General features: G+C 42.8%; 1 protein-coding gene across 1 annotated transcript in view; it reads left to right on the top strand.

Moving 5' to 3' along the window:
- LTBP1 (latent transforming growth factor beta binding protein 1) overlaps nt 1–26202 on the top strand; it is a 196666-nt gene that overhangs the window by 140360 nt on the left and 30104 nt on the right. The window contains exons 20-21 of the mRNA XM_006767564.2: nt 14157–14282; nt 17685–17828. Coding sequence (XP_006767627.1) covers nt 14157–14282; nt 17685–17828 — 270 coding nt within the window. The remainder of the gene's footprint in view (nt 1–14156; nt 14283–17684; nt 17829–26202) is intronic.

Below are 26202 nucleotides of genomic sequence, written 5' to 3'. Positions count from 1 at the left end.
TTTCAGAACCTGGTAGTCTTGGCTAATTAGGCCCACAAACAAAGACCAACATCACCCCCTAAAGCCCTGCCTTTTAGAGCGCCTCTTCAGGCCTTCATTCATTTGGCAAATATTACTTAAGTGTATACTACGTGCCAGTCACCGTTCTCGGTGGGTTTATAAAAGAAAGGTTGACATTTTCTGTCTGGGGACCGAAGGAAGCCTTTCTCTTTCAAACCACTTGTCCGCTGGCCAAGTGACAGCAGCCTTAACAGACAAGAGGGCCTGCGGTTCTCTGCCCTTGGCTTCTTCCTATTGCCAACAGGAATTCTGCTGTCCGAACAGGGAATAAAAAAATCAGAACAGCAAGAGTAAACCCTAATGTCAGCTATGGACACTGGGTGACAGTGATGTGTCCCTGTTGGTTCGTCATTTGTAACGAAGGTACCACTCTGCTTCCCTAGTGTTGATAGTGAGGAAGGCTGGGGGAGGGTGCGGGTTGGGGGATCTGGGGGAGTATGGGAACGTTCCGTGAAATTTTACTGTGAACTTAAAACTGCTCTTAAAAATAGTCCGTTTTTAAAAGTCAGGCATTTCTGGAATTACCTATTTTTCATCAGAAAAGAAAAGTCAGCACCTTTCATTTTAATTCTGTTTTCTAGTCCTATATTTTCCTGCCCTGATGTGGTTGTTTGTTTCTCACTTTTATGCCCCAGACAGACCGTGGGATCAGAAGCTTCTGCTCCCATTTTCTAAGCCATTCGAACATTGATTCACAAACATGGCACTACAGGATTGGGAGGGGACTGAAAATGCCCAGCCTGAATCGGAACCCCAAAGTACAGCAAGGTCCAGGTCCTGTTGTTAGACAGCCATGGAGACTCGAATCCCCAAACCTTTCTAGGTGCCTGCTGTACCCCACTTGTTCACTCATTCACTCGAAAGGGAAAACATACCGAACGCAGGTGGCCAGGATGGCTGGCTTTGCGATGCTTCCTGAGAACAGTGATCACAGAGAGACTGAAAGAAGTTGGGTTCAAACTCTCAGGCCACTTTTGTGTTCATCGGGAACCAGAAAAGGCAGTAAAGGCACCTTTTGCCAAATCAAAGAAACGAAAACAAATTGGGAGCGAGCGTGGTTTTGTTTTCAGACTTTCAGGTACATTTTCTACAAACCGTGGAGACAGTATAAAACCTTTGCTGACCACGCTCCAGGGCAGCTGGCGGCTCTGGGGCACAGAGATGGAACTCTAGATCTATCACCAAAGAGAAAACAGTTTTGAAAACGATTTGGCCAAGTAGGACATCGAAGTACCTGACACAATACTATATTACATCTGGCTGCTTGGCCCAAGGATTTTTACGGTTTTCAGTAGTTTGGGGGTTGGAAACTGAAAACTCTAGTAAGAGAATACGGCCTGAGTATTTCTGACTTTTCTGAAGAAAGGGAATTTAGGTTAACAATCGGATTCTTTTCTCCCATGTGTAACAAGAATAATGGTCGTGCAGCATTCCAGGTAAGGAGGGGAAGTGGCTTCCCACTAGAAAGGCTACTGTTCTTCATACTCATTCCTCCTTTGCACGCACTTCTGCAGAAGTGAGTGAAAATGGATGTTTAAGTCATTAGGGAGAGAGCTGAGGAAATTTTGCTGGAATAAACTGCTTTTGGACCTGGAATACATATTTCCCATGCATTGCATGATTGTCTTCCGTATAGCAACATTTGTATTAAAAAAAGTGTGTAATAGTATCAAAGAAATTCAAGAGCTCTTCCTAAGCCTTTTATCACTGCTGACCTAGAACCCCAGAGCTATGAAAAAAATCAGCTGTTCATAGAAGGAGAAGTAAACACTTTCCTGCAGCCAGAAAACAGACATGAGACTCCCAGAAAGTGAAGTCTGTGACTAGGCAAGCCACCCCTTCCACTTTCCTCTGCCACCCAGCTCAGGTCCGGGGGAACCGGCTTCCGGCATCTGTTAGGGTGATTCTTTTGATGTCATCAACAATCTGAATACTTGATAGGTCATGGAAGGTTGTAAGTAGTGGTTTTATATATAATGCTTAATATGTTGATTCCCAAATTAGTTACTTGCTGAGCATCTAACTGGTAGAATATTATGCGGTTTTCTTGGATTCCCAGTGTGAGTGGACTGCAGATACTTCATATATATCTGATTTCATGACTTTATTAAAAGCTATAGCAATAATAATAATGGAGTTCAGTGTTGCTCAGTGGTTGAGCATCAACCAATTAAATAAGAGGTCACAGTTCAGTTCTGGTCAGGGCACATGCCAGCATTGTGGGCTCGTCCCCTAGTAGGGGGCATGCACGAGGCAGCTGATCAATGATTCTCTCTCATCACTGATATTTCTATCTCTCCATCTCTGTTCCTCTCTGAAATCAATAAAAATATATTTTAAAATGTTTTACCTCATCATCTGAATACTCCTTATTTCTGCCCCCTCCCCAGGCCTTCACCACACTATTGGCTGTGTCCATGGGTTATGCGTACATGCTTATAAATTCTCTCCCTCCCCTTCCCTCTGAGAATTGTCAGTCTGTTGCATGCTTCCATGTCTCCGGATCTGTTTTGTTTGTTAGTCTCCTTTTCATTCCACATATAAGTGAGATCATGTGATATTTGTCTTTCTCTTGACTGGCTTATTTCACTTGGCATAATACTCTCCAGGTCCCTCCATGCTGTCTCAAAGGGTAAGAGAGCCTTCTTTTTTCTAGCTTCATAGTATTCTATTATGTAAATGTATCACAGCTTTTTTATCCACTCATCTACTGATGGGCACTTGGGCTGTTTCCAGATCTTAGCTATTGTAAATTTTGCTGCTATAAACATAGGGGTGCATACATTCTTTCTGATTGGTGTTTCGGGTTTCTTAGGATACAAGTGGGATTCCTAGAAGTGGGATCACTGGGTCAAATGGCAGTTCCATATTTAATTTTTTGAGGAAACTCCATGCTGTTTTCCATAGAGGTTGTACCAGTCTGCATTCCCACCTGCAGTGTATTAGCTATTTTTAAACTCAAACTGTATCGAAAGTCAATCAGAATACAATATAGTGACTTGTTTATACATAATTGGCTTTAATTCTTACCCTTTGTTTTCCCCAAAAGTTTCATATGACTTACTGTCCCCATTCACCCCCTCAATATTTCAAGTTTTAAAATGTTTTATGTATCTGTTGCCAATAAACTGATGGCTAAGGCTTATGCTTGTTTGCGTTTAAGCATTGGAGTTATTTCTAGAGGTACACTGTTTCCTGTGGTTTCAAAGCCGATCCTTCTTGGACTCTTATTTGAATACGGAAAAAGAAAAATTAGAATAGTGAAAAAAATGGGGATTTTTTGGCTGATTTGATATTGCCTCTGGGGCCTGAGTGTCAAAAAGATGAATCTGGGGTTTGATATGTTTGGCCTGTGCCTAGGGCTTTCTCCCAGGCCTCATTGGCAGCACCTCCCAGTGTGAGAAAGACTATACGAAAAGAGAAAGTGTGTTGCCTGGCTCTGAAGTTAAGACAAAGGTGTTTATTTTTAAGCACATCGTGGGTGTAAAAATATAAAACTATTACATTAATGCAAAGATGGTCCAAGTAACTATGAATAAATCTCAGACAAATAGTAGTGCATTTAAAAAACTTCTACAGTATAAACACACACATGTATATTTCACACATACTGGTTTTTTTGCCAGGAGTAATTATGGTCGGAGAAATATGCAGTGAAGTTCAGGATATTTTCCATGAGTATCTAAAGAACTTTTTCTGAATGGCATAGAATTTATTTATACTGGAGAATGTATTCAAATAGTCTTCTTTTTGTGATAGTCCATTAAGATTTTTTTTTAACTTTTAAGAGTAGAAATTCTTTTTTAAAGTTTTCTTCTCATTTCTTTAGATTTTTAGCAATGTTTCTTTTCTGTAGCAAATTCAAATCCTTTCATTCACGTTTCCGTTTTCATGTAGTATTCTGTCGATCCCTACTGGGAAGAAATAGGAAGAAAATGGCTTTTTAATTTAGGAAATCCACTTGGATTCTCTTTTTCTCAAAAGAAGCATAGATGGCTTCCTGTGTTTACAGGTTTAGGCTTTTGTGAAAAGAAAGTGTATCTTGCTTCTCGTTAAAAATATACTACTTTTGCCTTAACTGGTTTGGCTCAGTGGATAGAGCATCTGCCTGCGGACTGAAAGGTCCCAGGTTTGATTCCGGTCAAGGGCATGTACCTTGGTTGCGGGCACATCCCAGTAGGGATTGTGCAGGAGACAGCTGGTCGATGTATGTTTCTAACTATCCCTCTCCCTTCCTCCCTGTGAAAAATCAATAAAATATATATTTTAAAAAATATGCTACTTTTCAACTTAATTTGGGATTTTTCCTTTAGGTGTCACAGATATTCAGATTCTGATTTTACCCGAAAATATCAAGGTTTTATTGTAATTGAACAAACATCTGCCACAGGCAATGTCCTCCTCACACAGGGCCTCCAGGCTCCGCCCCCTGTCCTTGCTCTCCCAGGAGGAAGAGTCCCCCCAGCCCAGGGGCCTGAGCTTTCTGAGCTCCCTCCCTGAGCAAAACTGAGCCAGCACTCGCCCCATTTTCTTGATCTTTCACTGCCTGAGCTTGTTAAGACGGTTGAAAATGTCAAAGCCAAAATACTCATCTTGGAATTTTTTGAAAGCAGTTAATCTAAAATGATTTTTTTCCTAAGGACTTTCATCCTTGGCCTTATTTCGGATGAGAGAGGGTCTTCGTCTGTACACTTACCCCCTTCCTTGTCTTCAAAGGCCTATTGGAAATGAGAACTGAAGACTTGATTTAAATACTTGAAAAATTCTTAGGACTTTTTGGGGGTTTCAAAAAAATTATAAAACTTAAAAACCCAATTTTAGAATTTTATCCTCACATAAAGGAGCATTGACCAGCCGTGTTTACTTTTAAACGTAGGAAAGGCATGTGGATGAGGAAGGTGCCGGGAACCCACTGTTGGGGGTTCAGGTGACTCCAGGGAGGGAGCCAGCGAGGACCTGGGGAGCTGCATCAATCCAGACCTTGTGTCTCATCATCAATGCTTAACAGCAAATATGACCTCCCCTTCAAACATTCAACATCTTCCCTTCTCCATTATCTGTTTAAATAGTCACAATTCCTAAACCCTATACACATCCTAGAACATTAGATTTCAGTCCATTTTGTATACATGGCAGTGCTGTTATGATTTCAAGAAAATTATTAAAAATTTTATTTCTTAATATCTCCCCATCACCTTTTACAAAACAAAAAATAGCATGTTTGGAACAGATTATTCAATATAATTCCCTTGGCTTGCAGTGGGTCATACAGAAATGTAATTAAATTTTAAGGAAAGATGTATTTAGTTACATATGGTCTCTTATTTTCACCAGTATTGCTATTTTTATTTACAAACAAAACAGAAAATAGCTTGATTTTATTCTGCACTCAGAGTGTTTGAATGGCTTACAATGGATCGAGAGGGAATAATGATCAGGATTGCTACTCAGAGTCCCTTAATATTTTAGTCTAATATATATACTTCTTACCAATGGGAAGGAGAAAAAGAGAACAGTGTATGAAGGGGAAATAAAATGTACCAAAAGTTAAGTTTGGGACCTGAAACACATTGGCCCAAGATCTACTTTCACGTAATAAAAAGTGAAAATCTATGAAGTACTTATCTGTATACAGTAGAAAAGTCAATCTTCAGATAGAAAACATTTATAACTGGAAATTTACCGTTTGTGTTGAGGGAGGGATTTGGTCCAAAGTGTGTTTATTCAACAGAATCTTTTAATGTTCAGAAGATTGTACTTCTGGGCTGTGGGTCCAGAGTTTTTGAAACTAAACAAATATAGCTTTGTATGCAAAAAAAAAAAAAAATCCTTGGCTAGATTAAAAAGAATTTAAGGTTTTTTTTGTTTTTTTGTTTTTTTTGTCTTGGGGATTTTGATTTTGTTGGTTGCTTGGTTTCAATTGCAGTTACAAATGTTGAGAATTGCTATGGTTTACTAATTTAAAATATGTGAATGCTATTAATAATAATTGGCAGCATTTCTCTTATATAAGTTTTATTCTTTCAAGCAAAGTAAACTTTTTCAAAGATCAAGAGTATGATTTGAACATATTTCAGTACAGTTGTCTATGAAATACTCTTGTGGGTACGTCAGGTAGGCAATTGCATCAAGTTAGATTTAGTTCTTGGACGAGAAGTTTAGGTTTGGAGATACAACTGGGAGTGGTCAGCTGTAGACGGCAGTGGGAGTTACTAGAATGAATGAGGCTGCTAAGAGACATCATATAATGAGAAGAAAAGAGGGCCTAGGACTAGACACCATGAAACTTCAAAATCTAGCGGTCAAGTCAAAGAGATTAAGGATTAAGAGGAAACCCAGGAGCATTTAGCCCCTTGGATCCCAGGGACAGAGGGTCCCCCTAGAAAAGCAAGTACCTTGAGATACTACGTATGGATGAGCTCCATAGGGCATGTGGCAAGGGTTTTACACTATTATCCATGGAGAAAACCTGCAGAAGTCTAAGGGGGAATTATTTGGTTGAGTGTTTCAAATAGTAAATCATTCTCTCATTATGGAGAATGGCATTGGAGTGGCAATGAGTGGCTGGAAGCACTAGACCCAGATGAAAGCCATTGTAGGAATTCTGGTGAGAGATGGTGATGCCCTGAATAAGGATGGTGGGGAGGGGAGAGATTGGAGATGGAACCAAGAGATAAAATTCGAAGAGCGTGATGATAGGGTGCAAGGAGGTCATCAAGGATGTCTCATGGTTTTGGATATGATGACTAGGATGTCACTTGTGATTTTAGGGTGGTTTTCATTAGGATTTTATGAATGGCGAATATACATTGTCCACATGATGTTAATTAAATCAAAGCAACGTTTTGGTTTAGTTTCTCTAGAACCTCTAGCTGTTTCTAGAAACCAAATGGGAGGCTGCTCCTGGTGGTTGTTACAGGGTAATTTAAGTAAACTTTGAAAAGTAGTGAATTTCAAGGCTGAATTAAAAAAAAAAAAGGGATTACTCATTGGGCAGCCTTGATTCCTAGAATTTACATGCTAGAAAGTTGGACCTGAAGTAACTTTCTTACCTCTGTCATTTCTGTTGCTTATCTTAGGTTGCTAGCTTTCAAAACGTACTTGTGACCATTGAGGTCCCCAGGGTTTCCCACCTTCTCTGTCAGGCAGCAGCATGGCAGTCAAACTCTCACAGGGGCAGCGACTTTTTCTGCCTCCTGGCCCGCCCCCATTTCCCAGAATGGAGTTGTTTTCCATAACACACAAGGCCCATATTCTTCAGCCTGCCCGATGTTGCCAGACCTCAGCGCACTGTTTTTTAAAGGCTCTTTCCATATCCTATTGTATTGTCTGGACCCTCTCCAAATCCAGTTTTTAATTTCCTATTGGCTAAATTTTATTTTCTTCTTTAGGCCTCGTGCTCATCTTCCATTTAATCCTGGCTTCTCCTCCTCTGCTGGGAGAGAGGCCTTAATCTCTCTTGGGCCAGCAGCCATGCCATTTAAACATTCCTCTGGGCAGCGATTCAGCTGGTCTAACATTGTTCAGTCCCGCTTCTTGGCTGGGACTTACTGTCTCCCGTCGGCTTCCGTTCCTTTCAGTAAGGAGCATGAGGGCGGCATTTTTCCTGAAGCAAGAACCCTACTCCCTTCCAATGTAAGCCCCTTTTCTTTGGCTCTATTTTCCTAAGGTTCTGGCACTAAATGTGTAACCAATTCCAGTTGGTCAAGAGGGCCCTGGGCTAAAGTGATGGATCATTTCCTTATCGTGGAGAGATCCAGAGAGCATCAGTGCTAACTTGGTCCTGGGACCTCCTGCAGCTTCCACACCCTTATTGCCCGACGGGCCTTTCTTCCGTGGGTCTCCTAGGAAAATCTCATCTTCAGCACAGCAGTACCGCGGATATTTCAGTGTCAAGAATGATGATACTTGATGACGAGGCCTTGTTTCAAGACCAGATGGGGGTACTTGATTTAAACTGCAAGTCAATAAGCGATAAATCAAGGAATATGCCCTCTGACTCCCATATTTGTCATGAACAAACTCCAGTGCACTTGCTGGGCTCACTGTTTGGTTAGTTCCGTTCACCCTCTCGGACTGACGTTGTATAACCATCGCCACAGTGGGAGGCAAGACGTGATGGACGGAGCTTCAAACTCAGATTCCGGAGATTGTTCCTACACTGGGCTCTGTCGTGTTGCCAGCTCTGCCACTAACTGGTTGCATAACCTTGAGGCAAGTCACTTGCCCTCTCTAGGCCTCAGTGTTCTGGTTCTTAAAATGAAGGGTTGCAAAGCCAGTAATCTTCCAAGTCCCCTCACGTTGAGACGAACCATATCATTCATCTGAAAATGTTTTGATGACAGGAAGGCTTTTTCTTCTGAGCCATGCAGGAACTGTGGCGATTTTTCTGTGAATGATCCACTTACTAACAAGGGGGCTCTGTTCCATCACCCACCTCTCTAGAGTTCCCTGGAAGCAGACAGGAGACTCAGCAGTGAGCTGCTTCCCCCAACAGGTAGATGTATGTCTTGCTCAGAATAAGAAAAAGAAAATCAAGAAAGATGGACATGCTGAGTGCCAAAGAGAAGCTCCTTTTTCTTAAAACAAACAAACAAGCAAACAAACAAACTGAGGAATGCAACTAAGAGAAGGAAAACCAAATCATTTAAATGAAAAAAACAAAAGGTACACAAATACTCCTTCCTCCCCATACACATACTTCTCTGTACATCATTCAGAGAATCTAATGGAATTATTGAGGTTTTGCTGTGGATTTCATTGTGGAGGTCTTTGAACACAGTTGTAATTTTTTGATGAGTAAGGTTTACCTGACCCCAGTCCCTTTTAGAAAATCATGCCTCCTTTGCATACTTCTGCCCCTTTTCATAGCTCACCTTACGTAAGCAAGAGGGTGATACCAAGTGTCTAGCCCTAAGTCTTATTTGAGAAGTGAGGGAAAACGGTTAGAGTTCTGCTTTCTGTGGAGAATCCCTGATAACAGTCAGCAGGTTTTGGCCTGGCCAGTGTGGTTCAGTGGTTGAGCATCAACCCAAGAACCTGGAGGTCATGTGTCAGTTCTTGGTGAGGGCACATGTCCAAGTTGTGGGCTCTATCCCCAATAGGGGGGGGGCAGGAGGTATTTTTATCTCTCTATCCCTCTCCTTTCTTCTATTTAAAATTAATAAAAATATATATATTTAAAAATGTCATAATAGGTTTTGAAAAACTTTTCATCCACTGAGAAAAGATACTACATAAAAAGCATATGGATGAGAAAAATGGATCTACCAAATAGGTCAGTGCCTCAAAGTGTGGGCCTGTAGGTCACTAACAACACTGCTCCTTTAAAAATGAGCTCCTGCTAGTTCCAGATGCCCAGGAAGGACTCTGCTTTATTTTACTTTCTGGCATTTATGTAATGTTGTTATTGGAGAATTCACATCAATGATCTACTATCCTTGGTCTGTGTAATTCTTTATTGAATTCATATCCATTGAAGCAGTAATATTTATATCTGCTTTGTTCAGTCAGGTATTAGTAGCAAAATCTTGCATGAGGAATCAGAAATTCTTACAGCAGTATGCCTAATTCATTTGGGTTGCCAACTGAGAGATAGCTAGATAATCACGTCTTCATCACTCATGTGGGCAGTGTGACTGGTGATAATACTATGCAGGGTTCTTGCGGATGCCTCAGCAAAATTGGTAATGTCATGGACTCACTCTGCATTAAGTGAAAAGACAGCCTTTGAGAGTTGGATCTTTCAAAATTGAGTTTCATATTCAAAATTCAACTTCAGCCAAAACAGATGGCTTTCACTGGTCCATTTCTGAAACCTGCATCTTGATAGGGCTTTTATTTTTATATAATCATAAACCTTAACATTTAGCTTTATTTTTATAGAATTAATATTAATTGTAGCAGTTCTTCTAAGTCTCTTTATAGACAGAACTAACAATGGAAAAATATCTGAGAGAGCTCACATCAAAGAAAAATCTAATGAAAGCGTGTGTTTTTTTAATACAGATCATTAGTCAGAGAAGTGAAACAAATGTTGTCTTCTTATTAAAGCGATTACCTCACCTCTTTGTTGAAAACATGAAACTGCTGAGAGTTACAGTCTATCATTTTTATAAAATATTAGTTGTTGAAGAGTGAGTCTCTAGCAGGCATTCCAAGTTATTTTTTCCTATTCACTCAAATCCAAAATATTGCTCATCTAAACTTTGTTAATCACTGTTACAGTAAGTCTGAGACTGCAAGACGCCCAGTTATTCATAACTGTCTCGGGACTTCTTCACCTTAAGGTCGGTCACTCAGTTCCTGAGCTGGCGATCAGTAACAAGAAAGCACCGTCTGCTGTAACAGCATGGAATTAATAAAAAGGAAGGCAAGAGATTTTATTTCAAAAATCTGTCTGAAAAGCCACCAGGTTTCTAGCACTGCTTCTTCTTTGCCATCCACCACCTCATTTTTGGGGGGAAATAAGGTGCTGGTGAGGTCCCCCACCCCGAAAAGTAGCCCTGATAAGCACAACAATTGCACAACGTGCTCTGGGAGCAGAGAGCAGGGGCCCTGAAGTCTGCAATGGGAGGAGCTATGGAAGCTGCCACAGAAGAAGTGGCCCCTGGATCGACTCCTGAGAAGCCAGAGGAGCTTTGAGCAAAGCAGGTTGGGGGGAGAGTTTCTAGTGGAGGAAGGAGTATGCACCAAGTCAGCGAGAAATTAAAGGCCATAGGGTCTTCAAAGAACTCTAGAATGCTGGTGGGGATGGAGCATTTATTGGGAAGAAGGCTGGCTGAGGACGAGGGCCAGACTGGCAGCCAGGAGCCAGATGATGAAGGGCGCTCTGTGCTCTGCGGAGGAGCGTGCTTGGTATCCTCCAGCCTAGAGGAGATATTGGACATTCTGAGCAAGAGGATGTCACCAACAGGATTGCAGTTCGGTAGAGAACAGTTTAGAGGGAGGGAGGCAAGACTGGAGATTAAAGGGTATGACTGGAGGGATGGGGGTGGAGGTGCAAGAGAAGGGTGACTAAGGTTTCTGGTTTGGGTGACTGGTTGGATTCTCTGCTGAAGGGGATATAGGTGAAATGGAGGAGATGTGAGGCGGGAGTGGAAATAAGTTCATTTATGATGAACATGTCCAACAGTTATTAGAGAAATGTCTCTAATGGATGGAGGCTGGCCCTGGAGGAAGCCTGGGAAATCAGTATAAAAGTGGTAATGGAAGCATTTCTGAATTTCTTTCCAGCCCTTATGTCCTATAGTTTGACAAGTGGTGTCATCGCCTGACAAATGTCCCTCCCAGAAAGTCTAAAATTAACAGTGGCCTGTGTCAAGTGATTTGAGGACACATGCAGTTACTCCTCGCATGGTTGTGATCAGTAAATAGCTGTCATCCCAGCCTCATGCTGACATTGAAAATCTATCAGAACAAATCTATGGAGTGTCTTCTTTGTGTTCGATAGAGGGGGGAAAAATGGAAGCCTAAAAGATGAAAGATTTCTCACTAAGGTCAGGAAGTACAGTTTAGGAGGAAGACAGTGTAGTTTAGTAGGTTTCAGACTTGATAAGTTTGACATTACAGCAGAAGGTCAAATGGGTAAATGGATGATTTTGAATATGAAGGATCCTGGCTGGAGAGGAGGAACTGGGATTCATTCTGAGGACCTTGGTCTTTGCAGTTGGGAAGGTGCGGAAAGGGTGGAGAGGGGAGGACTGAGGCCTGAGCCCTGGCAGGTGCCACCTTCATTCAGGCTGTGCCAGGTGAGGGCCAACCATAGTGGTTACAGGTAGAATGAGAACAATGGTTTGTCTGGTTATGAAAAGAGAGAGAGTTCTGTAAAGGAGGGGGTGTTGACCAGATGTGGAGGTCACGGGTGATGGTGACTGATTGGCAAATGATCATGGGATTTAATAATGGGTCTGTAGATGGTTTTTCTGAGGGGTTTTGAGAGATAGAGTCAGGAAGTAAGTCATTAATGATTAAGAGGAATAGTAATAGTAATAATAACTGACCCGTACTGGATGCTTCCTTATGCTACATGCCAGGCAATGTTCTAAAAGTAACATTTTATGTGTGTTATTTTGTTTAATCATCACAGTGATCCTAGAAACACACCCATATTGTTATTAATATTAGTATCATTGCTATTATTTTATTTACTGGTAAGCTATATTAGGAAATAAAGGCAACGATTGTAGACAATTTTGTGGGGTTTTGGGTTTTTTGTGGACATATTACAGTGGTAAAAAGAATGGAAAAGGACACTGGGTGACATCAAGGTCAAACTTCTCCAAGGCAGTGAGGGAAGGGGATGGGGGGGAGGGGGTGTATAGTGGAAGATGCTGAGTAGTTTGGACTCCAGGGAAAAGGATGGGGCTGGGAGAAAGGCCCCAGCCTTGAAAGTCTTCTTTGAGTTGTGAAAATTAGGACAACTCTGATGCAGTCACTCATATTTTGCAATTCAAAAAGTGAGACAGTCTCTGAACGTGATGGCGTCAGTGTTGGAACATCAGGAAGGGAAGTGAGACAGCTGCCGAAAATCGCTGAATTTTTCCTTAGAAAGTTTCTTGGAATCCGCTTAAAAAGATTAAAACAAGAAAAGCTCAATTTTATTAACATTAACTCTCAAAAACCAAATTCTGTCAAGTGCAATTTAGCCCATCATTTCCTTTATTGTTAGTTTTCTTGTTTCATTATTTGAACATAAAAATACTACCTTCTACCAGATTTGGATACAGTCATTGCATTATCTTAACTATTTCTCCCAAAACCTGTATTTTGGGACTGTGAGGTCCAGAGGCGGACAGGACAGAAGGGAGTGCACAGTAAGCAGGAGGTCAGAAATGAAAGAATGGCAGGGAAACTTAAGAAGAAGATAAAGAAGAACTATATCTAACAGTCCGTTTGTGACTTTGTCATTGAGACATCACTTTCATGAGAACACTAGAGGTCTGGTGCACGAAAATTCATGCACTGGAGGGGTGTGTTCCTTAGCCTGGCCTGCCCCCTCTCACAGTCCGGGAGCCCTCAGGGGATGTCCTACTGATGGCTTAGGCCCGTTCCCCAAGGGGAGTGGGCCTAAGCCGCAGTCTGGCCTCCCTCTACGGAGGCGACCAGGATGATCAGGGTAAGGCGCCGCCTCTATCACCCTGCTGCTGCTGCCATTGCCAGTCGCGGTGGCTGCCGTGAGCCCTGGGCCTCGCAGCTGCCTGAGCCCACAGCTGCTATGAGTCCCGGGCCTTGCAGCCACTGTGGCTTTGTCCGGATGGGTGTCTGAATGGACATCTAGAAGATGTTCACCCAAATTAGCATATTACCCTTTTATTAGTATAGACTTTTATTAATGGGGGGCAAGAAGAGGCCAGGGACCACTATCTATCACAAAATTTATACAGAACAAAATGGATTTACAGGTTTGGCCACTGGCTGGTCAGGTGGAGCAGCATTAACATTGAAGACCTTGAGTGGCTACATGAGTTCAGTGGTTACACCGCTGGACTCATCAGATTCTCTGTCCCTTCCCACTTCCTCTTCCCTGCTCTTCTTCTCTCTTCCTCCCCACTTCCCCCCTCTCTCTCCTCTCCTTCCCCTCTGCTTTCTACCTCTCCTCTCCTCCCCCCTCCTTCTTCTCTTCCCTCTCTTGGGAATACTGGCTAGACTTGATCAAGGCCATCCATGGAGTTGAGTAACCATTGCCCAGGCAGGCAACAGCTTCTTTCAGCCCCCAACTCTGCAGATAGAACGGTTTAGTATTTACCACAATCAACACAGGTGGCAGTACCTTCCCATATGTCCCCTGTAGAGAGAGACAGTTCTCCTTCAAAATAAAGAATTAAAAACATTGAGAAAATAACTGAGTGTGACCATTGTAGCCATTGTTTCCGTTTGAAAACATTTCCTGAGAAAAAAGTAAATGTTTTCTCCTAGAACCCAGTGTTTTGTCTAGTGAGACATTTCCATCAAAACATTTTATTGCTGTGTAAAATGTTTTTAAAGTTCATTCTGTGTAACCATGATCATGTCATACTAACCGGGGTGTGTGGAAGCGCCTGTGTATCCATTCCTACCTGGTGTTTGTCAGTCTGTGTTTTGTGTCTTTTTTGCAGATATTGATGAGTGTGTAAACAACACTGTCTGTGACAGGCACGGGTTTTGTGACAATACGGCCGGCTCCTTCCGCTGCCTCTGTTATCAGGGCTTTCAGGCCCCGCAGGATGGGCAAGGGTGTGTGGGTGAGTTTTTAGACTTTTTTCCTCCCAACACGCTTCCTATCTCCACATGGAAAAGAAACCAAAGCTATCAACAACAGGAGAGACTACCAGCAAGGTAATCCAGACAGAATTTCATCGTGATTGGATGTTGTCACATAATGTGGGGATGTACGAAAAGGTCCTATGGCTTCTGAAATGGCCAGGGACATTAAGAAGTCTAGACGTGTAACTTTGAATTTAGACGTGTAGTAGGGAGAACATCTGTTTAAGCTCTTAGCTGGGTGTGCAGAACTCTCAAGCCCCTCCTGCACCGGAAACAGAGTCTGGTGTGGGGCAGAGCTTGCCTGTCTTCACTGGGCACCTCCTCAGGCAGTGCCTGTAAGGAGGGGTGTTGGCAGGAATTTCGGTTTCCAGGAATGACACCCAGGAGTGATGCATTGGATTGGGCAACTGCATTTCTTCACTCCTCTGATGGACGGGCGAAGGAATCTTGAATGTCATCAGACGTCCTAGGACAGTGGTCGGCAAACTCATTAGTCAACAGAGCCAAATATCAACAGTACAACGATTGAAATTTCTTTTGAGAGCCAAGTTTTTTAAACTTAAACTATATAGGTAGGTACATTGTTATTAACTTAATTAGGGTACTCCTAAGGCTTAAGAAGAGCCACACTCAAGGGACCAAAGAGCCGCAGTTTGCTGACCACGGTCTAGGACATGGCCCGACACATGCACATGAGAAGAGGGGATGTTGCATTTCATTTTCTGACCAGCTGTGGTTTCTTTAAATCAAATTCATTATGAAGCACATGTATAACATAGAGCAATTCAATGGGAAAGAGAAGAAAGTTTCTTCAATTAAAAACTTCCCAGATAGCCAGGCGTTTTCTTGATTCTTCTTAATTAAGAAAAATAGCTCTGTTCATTCTGTGGCAAATTTGCAATGAAAGCATTCGTTCCGGTCCCATCCAGATCTCACTGGGAAGACAAAACCTAGGCATTTGGAAATTTAATGAAAAAATCGCTTGACTAATAACCGCTTTTGAGGTAACATTGTCATCATCGCTACTGCCAGTTGCTGCTTTAGTCTCCAGTGCACTGACATGACAGCGATGAAAGTCATCTGACACTCACCAAATATTGTGACTAAATAGGTCATGTGACCTGACCCCCACTTACCTTCTCTGCCTCACCTTGTCTCTCCCCACCTTTGACACTCCAGCCATGTAAAACTGCTTGCGCTTGCTCGTGTGACTTGGCGGTTCCTTGGCTGTTGTTTGCTCACTCTGTTGAGAATGTCCTCCCAAATATCCCTTCCCAGAGCCTGAACTCACTCCGCTCATTGCCGGAGCTGGAGCTGGAGGAGAGATGCCATCTCCTCCCGCACACCACCCCTGTGCCACCTCTCACTGAGCTGTGACCCTCCTCCTGCTTCCAGAATACCTTGAGCAAATTATATTGCAGAACGGACACCCTTTTGGGGGGAATAATTTAATCACACGTGTGCTGCCGGCAGTCGCCTTCTCCAAGGCAGTGAGCGCCATGTGACTGAGAACTTTCTCTCTCCACCGGGTTGGCCTGTCATAGGTGCTCGGTAAATATTGTTTAACTGTCACTTATTGGGATCCCAAGCCACTGACTTCACACAGCTCTCAGACCTCATTTCTAGGCAGCCAGATGAATTCACTGAGCCCGTGTCGATGTTTCATTGTGGCACACACAACGCCGCCCTTAGTAAAGAAATCGTTTTCGTCATTTTAGGGAACTCAGCAGGTGTCCTTTTGACTGTGTGTGCACGCCTTCAAAAATATTAACTGAGCACCTGTCATGTGCAACTCACCACACTGGTGTTCTCTAGGATGTAAGGGATGAATCATACCAACCGTTGGCCATGCTGTTTCTTCTACTAGGACCCTGACTGCCTCCCCGCACCTCGACCCCCTCTTATCATCACCTCTATAGCCTTCAGATAGAGCTCCTTCCCAACCATTCCCCTACCCACCCTGCACCGAAGGCCCACGGTCTTGTGCTTTCATAGTGCTATGTACTATTTGTGCTTGGCACTTATCACGGCCTATCTGCTTATCTGATTAACTTCCCTGACTTGACTATAAGCTTCATGAAGTCAGGAGTTGGGCCGCCTGACTCATGGTTTTTTCCCCCAGTGCCTAGGCCCCTAGAAGTCAACTAAAAAATATTTTGGGGTTGAATGAATGCAGCCTGATGGGGGAGCCCTGTAAATGACACCAGTCGGAAAGTCCAAAGTTCCATTGGACATTGACCTAAAACTGATCAATGTGAACTGGCAGATTTCTAAAGTCAGTTCTTCTGGTCTAAATTATGACTGTCTAGGTTGATTAAATATCCTAACTCGTTGCTTTACTTTATGTTGCAGTATCTTTTAACAAGCGAAACCCAGCTCATTTAGGTTTTCATCTGTTTATATACGCAGTGAAATGGAAAAATGAGTAACTATTCAAATAAGTCAAGATACATAAACCTTGTGTTCAATTAACTGAGCGGAGCAGGTGAACACAGGATCTGTTTTCTGAGGGGTTTGGCGAATTGCTCAGATGTTTAACTTTGTATTCGCGGCCTCAGAGCGTGCTCCTGAAAGCCGCTGTTGCACAGGGGGAAGGCGTGAAGCGCATGAGCATTTCAGGTGTCAGCCAGGGGCTCTGCTGCATGGGGCCTGCATTCATAACATTTCTTGGGAGGAGTAAAGGTGAGAGGTAGCATTGGGCCAGGTGGAACAGCGCATTAGCCTTTCTTTTGGGCTGTGCACTTGCATAGTGTTGAATCAGACACCCTCACCAGTAGGTTCCTTGGCTGTGGGACACCAACAGGATTTTCAAAGGCAGGGCGAAACCAGTGAGGAGTCATCGAACCAGTTTGTTGTATGTGAGTGATTCATGGGACCCAGTGAATACTTATGGGGTCTTTACACAACCTGACTGCTGGTTGTTAAATGGTGGATGTGTTGGCTGCTAGGAAATGATTTTCAGACATTTAAGAGGATTTAAAGCCATTTCTTACAAATGAATTTAAAGGTGTGTATGGTTTTCAAAGTGCCAGTGATGGTGATTTTCCTTAAATTAGGACTGAGAGGAAGAGTGTGGGTTATAGAAGACCTCGTTATGTCAGTAAGTTAGGGAGGCGAAAACTAAAGCATCAAAGGTGCGTAGGATGCTTGCAGCACAGTTCTGGGATGTTCCTTAAAGCCAGAATTGGAATTTGGAAACTTTGCTTTGCATTTTCATGGCTCTTTCATACAAACAAATGCACAGCCCTACCTTGAGGGGTAGCAGGGCCTGACTGCTCGCTGGGGGTCCTGCTTCTCAGACAGTGCCACCAGCCTCGGCACAGCTGGTCAAGCAAAGGAGTGAGGCCCCCGTCTGACTTGGTCTGTGCTCCCTTTTCCAGATGTGAACGAATGCGAACTGCTCAGTGGCGTGTGTGGCGAAGCCTTTTGTGAAAACGTGGAAGGCTCCTTCCTGTGTGTGTGCGCAGACGAAACCCAGGAGTACAGCCCCATGACCGGGCAGTGCCGCTCCCGGGCCCCCGGGGGTAAGTCACGGGGCCCCTGTGGAGGGGGGCAGGGCTCCTCTCCGGGATCGGTACGTGCATTGGTTTGGGCCAAACACTCTGCAGTGAGGTAAGAAGTAACCAAATGTTCTGGCACACACTGTCTCTGGAAGCTTCTGTGCTCTTCCCAGCCCGCCTTATCCGTGGATTTAGGAGGCGGGTGAGGACTAGGTGGTCCCTCCTGTGCTTTGCAACCCAGAGGTGCCATGACTGAGGGTGCGGCGTCCAAAGTGATGAGAGCATTTACTGGGAATTGCTTAAAACTCAGAGAGCCATCGCTTGGGGTCTCACATGCGTCATCTCCTTGTGTTGCATAACCCTTCTCTCCTGGTCCTCGGAGGCGTGTATCTTGACGTTTCTCTAAATGAGGAGCAACATATAAGCCTCTCAGGATCTACAAAGATTTCCACTTGGAATTCTTGAGGTGTTTTCCCAGAATTTGGCCTAGAGAGCGGCTGTGTTTGCATTCATTTAAAATTTCATCTGGGCTGTCGTCAATGGCACGCATTGCAATGGGGAAATGATGCTTTTCCAGATAAATTCATCAACTTCCAGATCGCCCTTGTAGTTTGTGCCATGCATGTCGCCATAGCTTGGTTTGTTTTAAGAAAAGCAAAAGACTGAGTGGTCCTTTGAGAGCCGGCTAAAATGGCACACAGACCATTTTGCTTTCTTGCTCAATCTCAGTTGATTTTTATCCACGTTTCTAAGAAAGCTTTCACTGTTCCATCACAGGGTGCACGTGTTCTGGGTAAAATAATTGTCTTTGCAAGTAATAAGGAGGAAAATATAAAAATACATGTTTTCATCCACACACACTTGATTTCTCAGGGATTAACTACAGGAAGTGGGGAGTACAGATTTAAATGAGCAGACAGTAGTACACGGGCATTGCGAAGGGGAACAGAGTGTTTCTGGAGGGAGGGGCTGCTCTCCATTCAGGGACTGAAACACATCATCTTAATAGCAAAAAACAAACACAAACAAAGCATCAAAAACCTGGTTGGCCAATAACGGGATGGATTAAGAACCATCTTCTTATTGATCTTTGGTTTTATGGAGTAACACCTCACCCGTTGTATTATTTTGACTGAAATAATTCGCATGTCATAATATTTGTGTGGTCATTAAATGAACTATATGAAGATCAGGTAGTCATGATAAATGCATGTGATACAATGCAAAGGAAAAAAAGATATTCCAGTGATCACAGTCTGTGGAGGGAGGGAAGGGGGTAGAATACATAAAACGATTGTTGGAATTAATGAAACGTTTACTTTTTCCATTTATTTTCCAAACTCTTTGTAAGACTGTAAATTGGAATGGCTGGGGCTCTGGTCTGCCAACAACTTTCCAGCTGTGTGAGCTTGGGCTTGTCATTCAACATCTGTGAGTTCTGATTTTCTCACCTGTGAAATAGGAAGGTTATATTTACCTCAGAGGGTTTCGGTAATTTTTTTTTTAAATATATTTATTGATTTTTTACAGAGAGGAAGGGAGAGAGATAGAGAGTTAGAAACATCGATGAGAGAGAAACATCGATCAGCTGCCCCTTGCACATCTCCCACTGGGGATGTGCCCGCAACCCAGGTACATGCCCCTGACCGGAATCGAACCCGGGACCCTTCAGTCCGCAGGCCGACGCTCTATCCACTGAGCCAAACCGGTTTTGGCTCGGTAATTTTTTTTTTTAAAGTATATATGTAGTAGCCCTTCATCAGTGGCAAAGTACTATATAAAGTCAAGTCATCAAGTAGTGAGCTATAATGCAAACCCTTAAGGGATGTCTGTTTCTCATCCTTGGATGAGCTCTTCTGAAATGGTGCGCCTTTTAACTGCAAATATTTTTTCTTACTAGAATGTTTTAGTAATGTCAAGAAATGGTTCATTCAGTTCACATAGCTTCAGTTAGATTATCTGTCTGGGATCCTAAAGCTTGCTCCTGTTTTTTCAGTTGTAACAATGGGGTCATTTTCCATCAGAACCATTTTTGGTGAACCGGACTAGTTCACTGACGACTACTTCCTAAAACTTTACATGATTATTTTTGTAAGCCTTGTTCCTGACCTGCTGTTTTTTGTTTTTCTGTAACCAAGCCCCTTTGCCTTTTCCCTCCCTGAGTCTCCTTTCTCTCTCGTTATAAACTCCCTTTCTGGAAAGTTCTTCTCCTGCTTTTTCAAAGAACATTATTTTGAATACGCAGCTTCATAAAGCTTGTCTGCCAATGAATACGTACTTTTACCTTAACATTATATCTAATGCTTTTATGTATGGGTTTCTTGTATATTTTCCCCATAGTTCTCTGGCTTCTGCCAAATCCTCTACATACCCAGTTGTCTCATTGGTTTATATCAACATAATCTAACTAAACAGTAACTGGTGAGTCTTACTAATTCCTATAGTTCCTGGTATCTCTGACTTCTACCAGACCTCAATTTGTATAGATGTTGATTATATGGACTTTTTAAGTGTCCCAAGAGACAGGTCAGCTATAAACTCTAGTGGGAAACCTTCTCCCTAACTTCAGAGCCAATAATTGATCCGTTGTTTGAAAAAGTTGATTAAAGCTGAAAATCATAAAAAGGAGAAGACATACTTTAAATATTTAAAATTCAACTTAAAGCATGTAAATGTAGATTCATTCACCAATCTTTGAGGGAGGGCCAAGGTCTGGCTTTGAGTAGAAGTTCACTGTTAAGAGTTCTGCCTGGCTTGTCTTGCATGAGCCTTATCTATGATGCATTATCTCCACTGCCAACATTAAAGGGGGTGTGAATGCAAAGGCCTTTGCAGAAGTAAATGAGTGGAACATTCCTCTGGATTGTTGCGGTTTTTCTCAGTTTTGTTTGCAGTTGTCTTACCCTTACCCATTTGATAGCATTCTTTTAACCGAACAAACAGTAGTCTTTCTAAAACTTTAACGCGTTCTAGAAACAACTCTTCTACTCACATTTGTATTATATTGGTTTATATACTCTTTGATTATGGAACTACAGTAATCAAAACACTGGCACGCAATGTTTGAGAATAAATGTAGCTGGGACTTGGTCAACATACTGGTCAACATGTAAGATCAGAAGTTATGTAGACCCCCCCCAAGAACAGCCAACTGGCCGTGAGCATTCTACCTGCTGTGAGCATGAGCCAGGATGTTTCTCAGGGCACCAGAGAACATTGACTAATCCAACAAGTGGGTTAAATGGAGGCCAGTTAAGAGCTGTATTCCACTGCAGCCAGAGAGTCTGCTGTTACATAAAATGAAACATCGTATGCCAGGCCTAAGTTTTTAAACAAGGATTCAAATGAACTTTATTATATTCATGATAGGCTAACAGACCTCATGCTTCGTGAGAAGTGTTTAAGAAAGGGAAGATAAAGCTGCCATTTAGGCTATAACATTCCAAGGATGAGCAGTCGCATAATAATCTCAAGTGGTTTCACACTGAGGGCAGAACTGGGCCAAAGGGGTGGGTGTCAGGAAGGCAGATTTCAGGTCAGGATGCAGAAGAACTTTCCAGTAAATATTTAGCTGTCAAAATACCTGTCTCATGAAATCCTGGGTGTTGCCCTAGAGCAGTAATTTTTTGACTGGTGTGCCACAAGAATTGTTAAAACACGCAGTACCTGACTTAGTCAGGGGCACTGGCCTCTTTTCCCTTAGATTGTCAAATAAAAAAAATGACAACCTTTGTTTTTTTGTAAGATCAGCAAAACATAGAATTTATTTTTCCATGTGCCTCAGAATTTTAGTAATTGGTTTGGATGTGCCATGAGATGAAGAGGTTGTTGAAAATCGTTGCCCTAGGACAGGTGGGACACCCACTTGTAGACAGGCACCCACTTCCAGCAGGACTTTGTCCCAGGAGGACCTTCAAGGTGCTTTTGAACTTTAATGTCCTAGGATTTTTATTCCTAAACGACTTCTTGGCTTTTCCCTACCCTTTTTGTTAGGTCTGGTCTAATGTTTTTCACTGCCTGGGCCTTTGGCCACTAATTTCCATGGCCGTGCATTGCCTAAAAGCACCCGAAACCGAAACAACTAAGAAATGTCCATACCAGACCACTCATCACATGGAAGAGGGTATGGATATGAAATATAGCCTGATGCTTTTATTTCCTCAGTGCCTGCGATAATTGCTCCATAAAAACTTTATGTCCTCGGGCACTCTCAAGGAAGCAGTAAACATTTAGTCTGGGCAACTGAAGCCTTCAGGCCTCACCCACAAAATGCTATTCTCTGCCTTGATTAGCGCACAGAGGAGATGCTGTGGTAGGGACTGGATTTTATTTTTAAAACAGAAGGTATAATGAAAAGAATGCAAAGATAGGTATTATAATCGATGTAGGTGTTTAAGAAAAGCAGATAAACAAGATCAGAAATTATAAAACATATAAATTGGAGTGATTCTTTGCATTATAAAATAATTATTCTTCCTCACTGTTAAGAAATGCAGATAGGTCTGGTCGGTGTGGCTCAGTTGGTTGAGCATCATCCTATGCAAGGAGAGGTCGCAGGTTCGAGTCCTGGTTGGGGCACATACAGGATTGTGGGCTCAATCCCTAGTAGAAGATGTACAGGAGGCAACCCATGGATGTTTCTCTCTCCCCCTTTCCCTTCCTCTCTCTAGAAATCAATAAAAACATATTTAAAAAACAGAAATGCAGATAAACAAGATCAGAAATTATAAAACAGAAACTGGAATGAATATTTGCATTATGAAATAATTGTTCTTCACAAAATGCATTACAGGGTTTCCTTAAATATCCGTTTTATCTACTCTATTTGAGAACTTATTCTCACATCACAAGCCAGACCCCAGATTTCTACATCTAGACCCACCTTCATGGTTTCCAGCCCAGCTCCTTTGTTTACAGGTCAGGAGGCCAGGCTCAGAGGGGAGCTCTGGAAGTCATTCTCGGGGTCACCTAGCCAGTGTGGGCAGAATCAGCAGAGGACCCCAACTCCAACCTCTTTCCACTTCCATCTATTTCTCAAGATCGAGGACACCATGCCGCCAAATTCCCTAAAAACTGGCTTCCTTTTCATTTCATTTCTTTGCTTTGTTCTGATTATTAAAACAATGCACATGCTTTTTAGAAAACTGGCAAATGCAAAAAATATATCAAAAAAGGAAATCCCCCCCAGAGCCACCATCCAGGGATAACCTGTCTCCATGCCGACGTCCAGGCTTTGAAGTGACATCCATGCTCCACCTACCTCAGCAGAACTCTCCTCCACTCGATCCCCCACATGCTGAGATCAGCCCTCACATGCTCCATCTGCCTGATACTCCTTTCTCTCGGTCATCAGTGAGCCACCCATCTCATCGCAGGCTCCATCTTCAGAAACGATGACAGTGGATTCCCATTTCCCTCCCCTGCTTTTCCCCTTGACTGATTTTAGGATCTTACTCCTCCCTGTATCCTCCCACCCCTCGTACTGTTCTTTGTCTGTCTTATTCTCAGACTCCTTTTCTCTTGCCCATTCCTTAAACAATAGTGCCCCAGGGCGCTGCATGCTCAGCCCTCTCTTTTACTCTATTCTTCTCCTGGGAGATTTTCTTCTCCGACGTGGACTGCCAAGCAAACACCTTCTGCCTCCACCTCTATTTCCAGCTGCCAGTCATTGGACCTTTCTCTGAGGTGTCTTGTAAGCGTCTCTGCCTGAAATTATCCAAAACCAAATTAATTACTGTTCCTTCTCCAGTACCTCTCTCTATGTTCACTCAATAATTGCTAACCATCAAAACTGGAAATCCTGCCCTAACCTGTTTGGTTCAGTGGTTGGAGTGTAGGTCCTCGGACTGAAGGGTCACAGGTTCAATTCTGGTCACAGTCACGCACCTCCGTTGTAGGCTCAATCCCTGGCCCCGGTTGGGGCATGTATGGGAAGCAACCAATCAATGTGTCTCTTTCACATCAAAGTTTCTCTCTGTCTCTCCTCCCTCCCTTTCACTCTTCCACTCTCTGTTAAAATATCAGTGATTAACATAAAAACAAGCAACAACAAAAATACTGGAAATCCTAAAGTCAGACCTGATTTTTCTCCCCTTCCATCCAAGCCATCCTAACATGCTGCCACTTCTACCTCAATAGTACCCTTCCAATCTCTCCCTGCTCCTCCGTTACCACTGTCCCCGCCAGTCCTTCAGCCTCTCCTCCCTGGACCACAGCAGGCGCCAGCTGACTTCTCATCCTGCCCCTCCCATCCCCCACACCGCTGCCACTGTTGACATTTTCGAAACATACATCTGGTTTTCAATCCTTCTTTACACTTTCAACTGCTTCCTGCTGCTTACAGCGCGAGGGCCAAATCTATTAGCAGGCAGCATGGCCACTTTTCCTCTGTCTTATTCCTCTTTGCATCCCCTGTAACCCATGACCTATGGCGACACTCTGCAACTGCTGAATAAAATTGCCTCTCCACGTTGGAGAATGTGTCCCTTGTGTGCCCCAGCATCTCATCCCCTGCTAGTTGCATAAAATAAAAGTATTCCTTTTATCAAAGGTATAAAGAGGCCACATTTCAGTGAGGAATTATCTATCACACTTGTTTGTAGGGCGGACAGTTCCTCCAGGTGCTTTGGTTACATTGCGCGGGGCACAAAAGAGAAAGGAGCATTTCCCTGCTCTCAGGGGACGCGGGCCAGTCAATCCTCCTGGTTCTGACAGCCGGACCCAAACAGCATTCTGGTTTCTCTCTTCCTATCGAGGCCCACTACAGGTTCTGTGTGTGTACATATTTTTTAAGGCAGGAAACCACATAATATCATGCAACTGTTATATTTGGCAGAACAGGATTATTTTTCTAATGCGTTTGGTTAACCTGTGAAATCAATTAACATTAAGAGAGTTTTTTCAAAATAATTTCTGATTGGAAAAAAAAACCTTTGGTAGGAAAAAAAATTAAAGACAGTGAGACCACATTGTTTGGAATGCAAACACTGTAAAATGCCATAAAACTCCAGAGGTCTTAATGGGTATTTGTAGTGGATCTATACCATAAATGTAGGGAAGACTGAAGAAAATGTGATCATTTGTTTTTTGTGGGTTGTTTTTTTTTGTTTTTTTTTAAGTTGGGTCAGGTTTCTTCTCACATTCAAAGAGGATAGTGAGAAGAATTTGCTAATTACCAAACCATGCTTTTATTTTTATGAAATTTTTCTGCTTCTTACATTTAGTTTCTAAAATGATACCTGAGCTTTTAATAAAGACACGTTGATATTTGAATGAACTGATCTATCAATAGATCAAAAATTACAGACTCAAACTATATAAATAAACCATTTTATCTTAATACTGCAAGAGACACACACACCTTTGTATCTTAGAATTTGCCATTAAAAAAAGGCCTGAAGAGGAATGGTTTGTATATTTTTTAAAAGCCCTAGCTGGTTTGGCTCAGTGGATAGAGTGTTGGCCTTCAGACCGAAGGGTCTGGAATTCAGTTCTGGTCAAGGGCATATGCCTGGGTTGCAGGCTCAATCCCCATTGTGGGGTGTGCAGGAGGCAGTCGGGCAATGACTCTCTCTCATCATTTATATTTCTCTCTCTCTCCCTCTCCCTTCCTCTCTGTGAAAAATCAATAAAATATATTTAAAAAAAATAATAAAAATATATATATTTTAAAAATAATAATAAAAAAATCACAAATGTATGTTTTTTACTGATTTCAGAGGAAGGGAGAGGGAGAGAGAGAGAAACATCAATGATGAAAGAGAATCATTGATCGGCTGCCTCCTACATGGCCCCCACTGGGGATTGAGCCTTACAACCCTGGCATGTGCCCTGACTGGGAATCCATCTGTGATCTCCTGGTTTATAGGTCAACACTCAACCACTGAGCAACACTAGCTGGGCTGGTTTGTACATTTCTAGATGTTTCCAAACATTGCACATGTCTCTCCCAGCGTGGCTTAGTGCTCACGATCCTCTGTACCGGCCCTTGCGATGCGCACGTGTCCATAACACAGGACTTGTGTTGCTGAGACATTTGCCCATTTCTCCATCTCCACAGGTGCTTCCTGTTCCCACCCAGGACAATGTGTCTCCCCCATTTTCTTTCTCCATGGTGCTTTATTCGGCTCTTAGGAGTCTCTTTCGCCCACACCTGCCCACTTACCCTCACATTTCCAGTTTTTAGTAGCATCTCCATAAATCATAGAGTTTCTCTTCTCCCCAGTGCATTCCTATGTTAGGCTTACTTCTCCCTTTCTCTTCTGACCCCTTCACTAGAAAAAAACAACAAAACATCCTCCACTGTATCTAGCAAGTATTTATGGTGAGGCCTTTGGAATGTGAGGTCCTGAGGCCTCAGGAGAAACTGCCACTGTCTTCTACCCCAGCACCTAAGTCA

This window comes from Myotis davidii, unplaced genomic scaffold (genome assembly GCF_000327345.1).
Source record: "Myotis davidii unplaced genomic scaffold, ASM32734v1 scaffold238, whole genome shotgun sequence".
In the NCBI taxonomy this organism is placed as follows: Eukaryota; Metazoa; Chordata; class Mammalia; order Chiroptera; family Vespertilionidae; genus Myotis; species Myotis davidii.
This window is presented reverse-complemented; position numbering and strand designations above follow the sequence as displayed.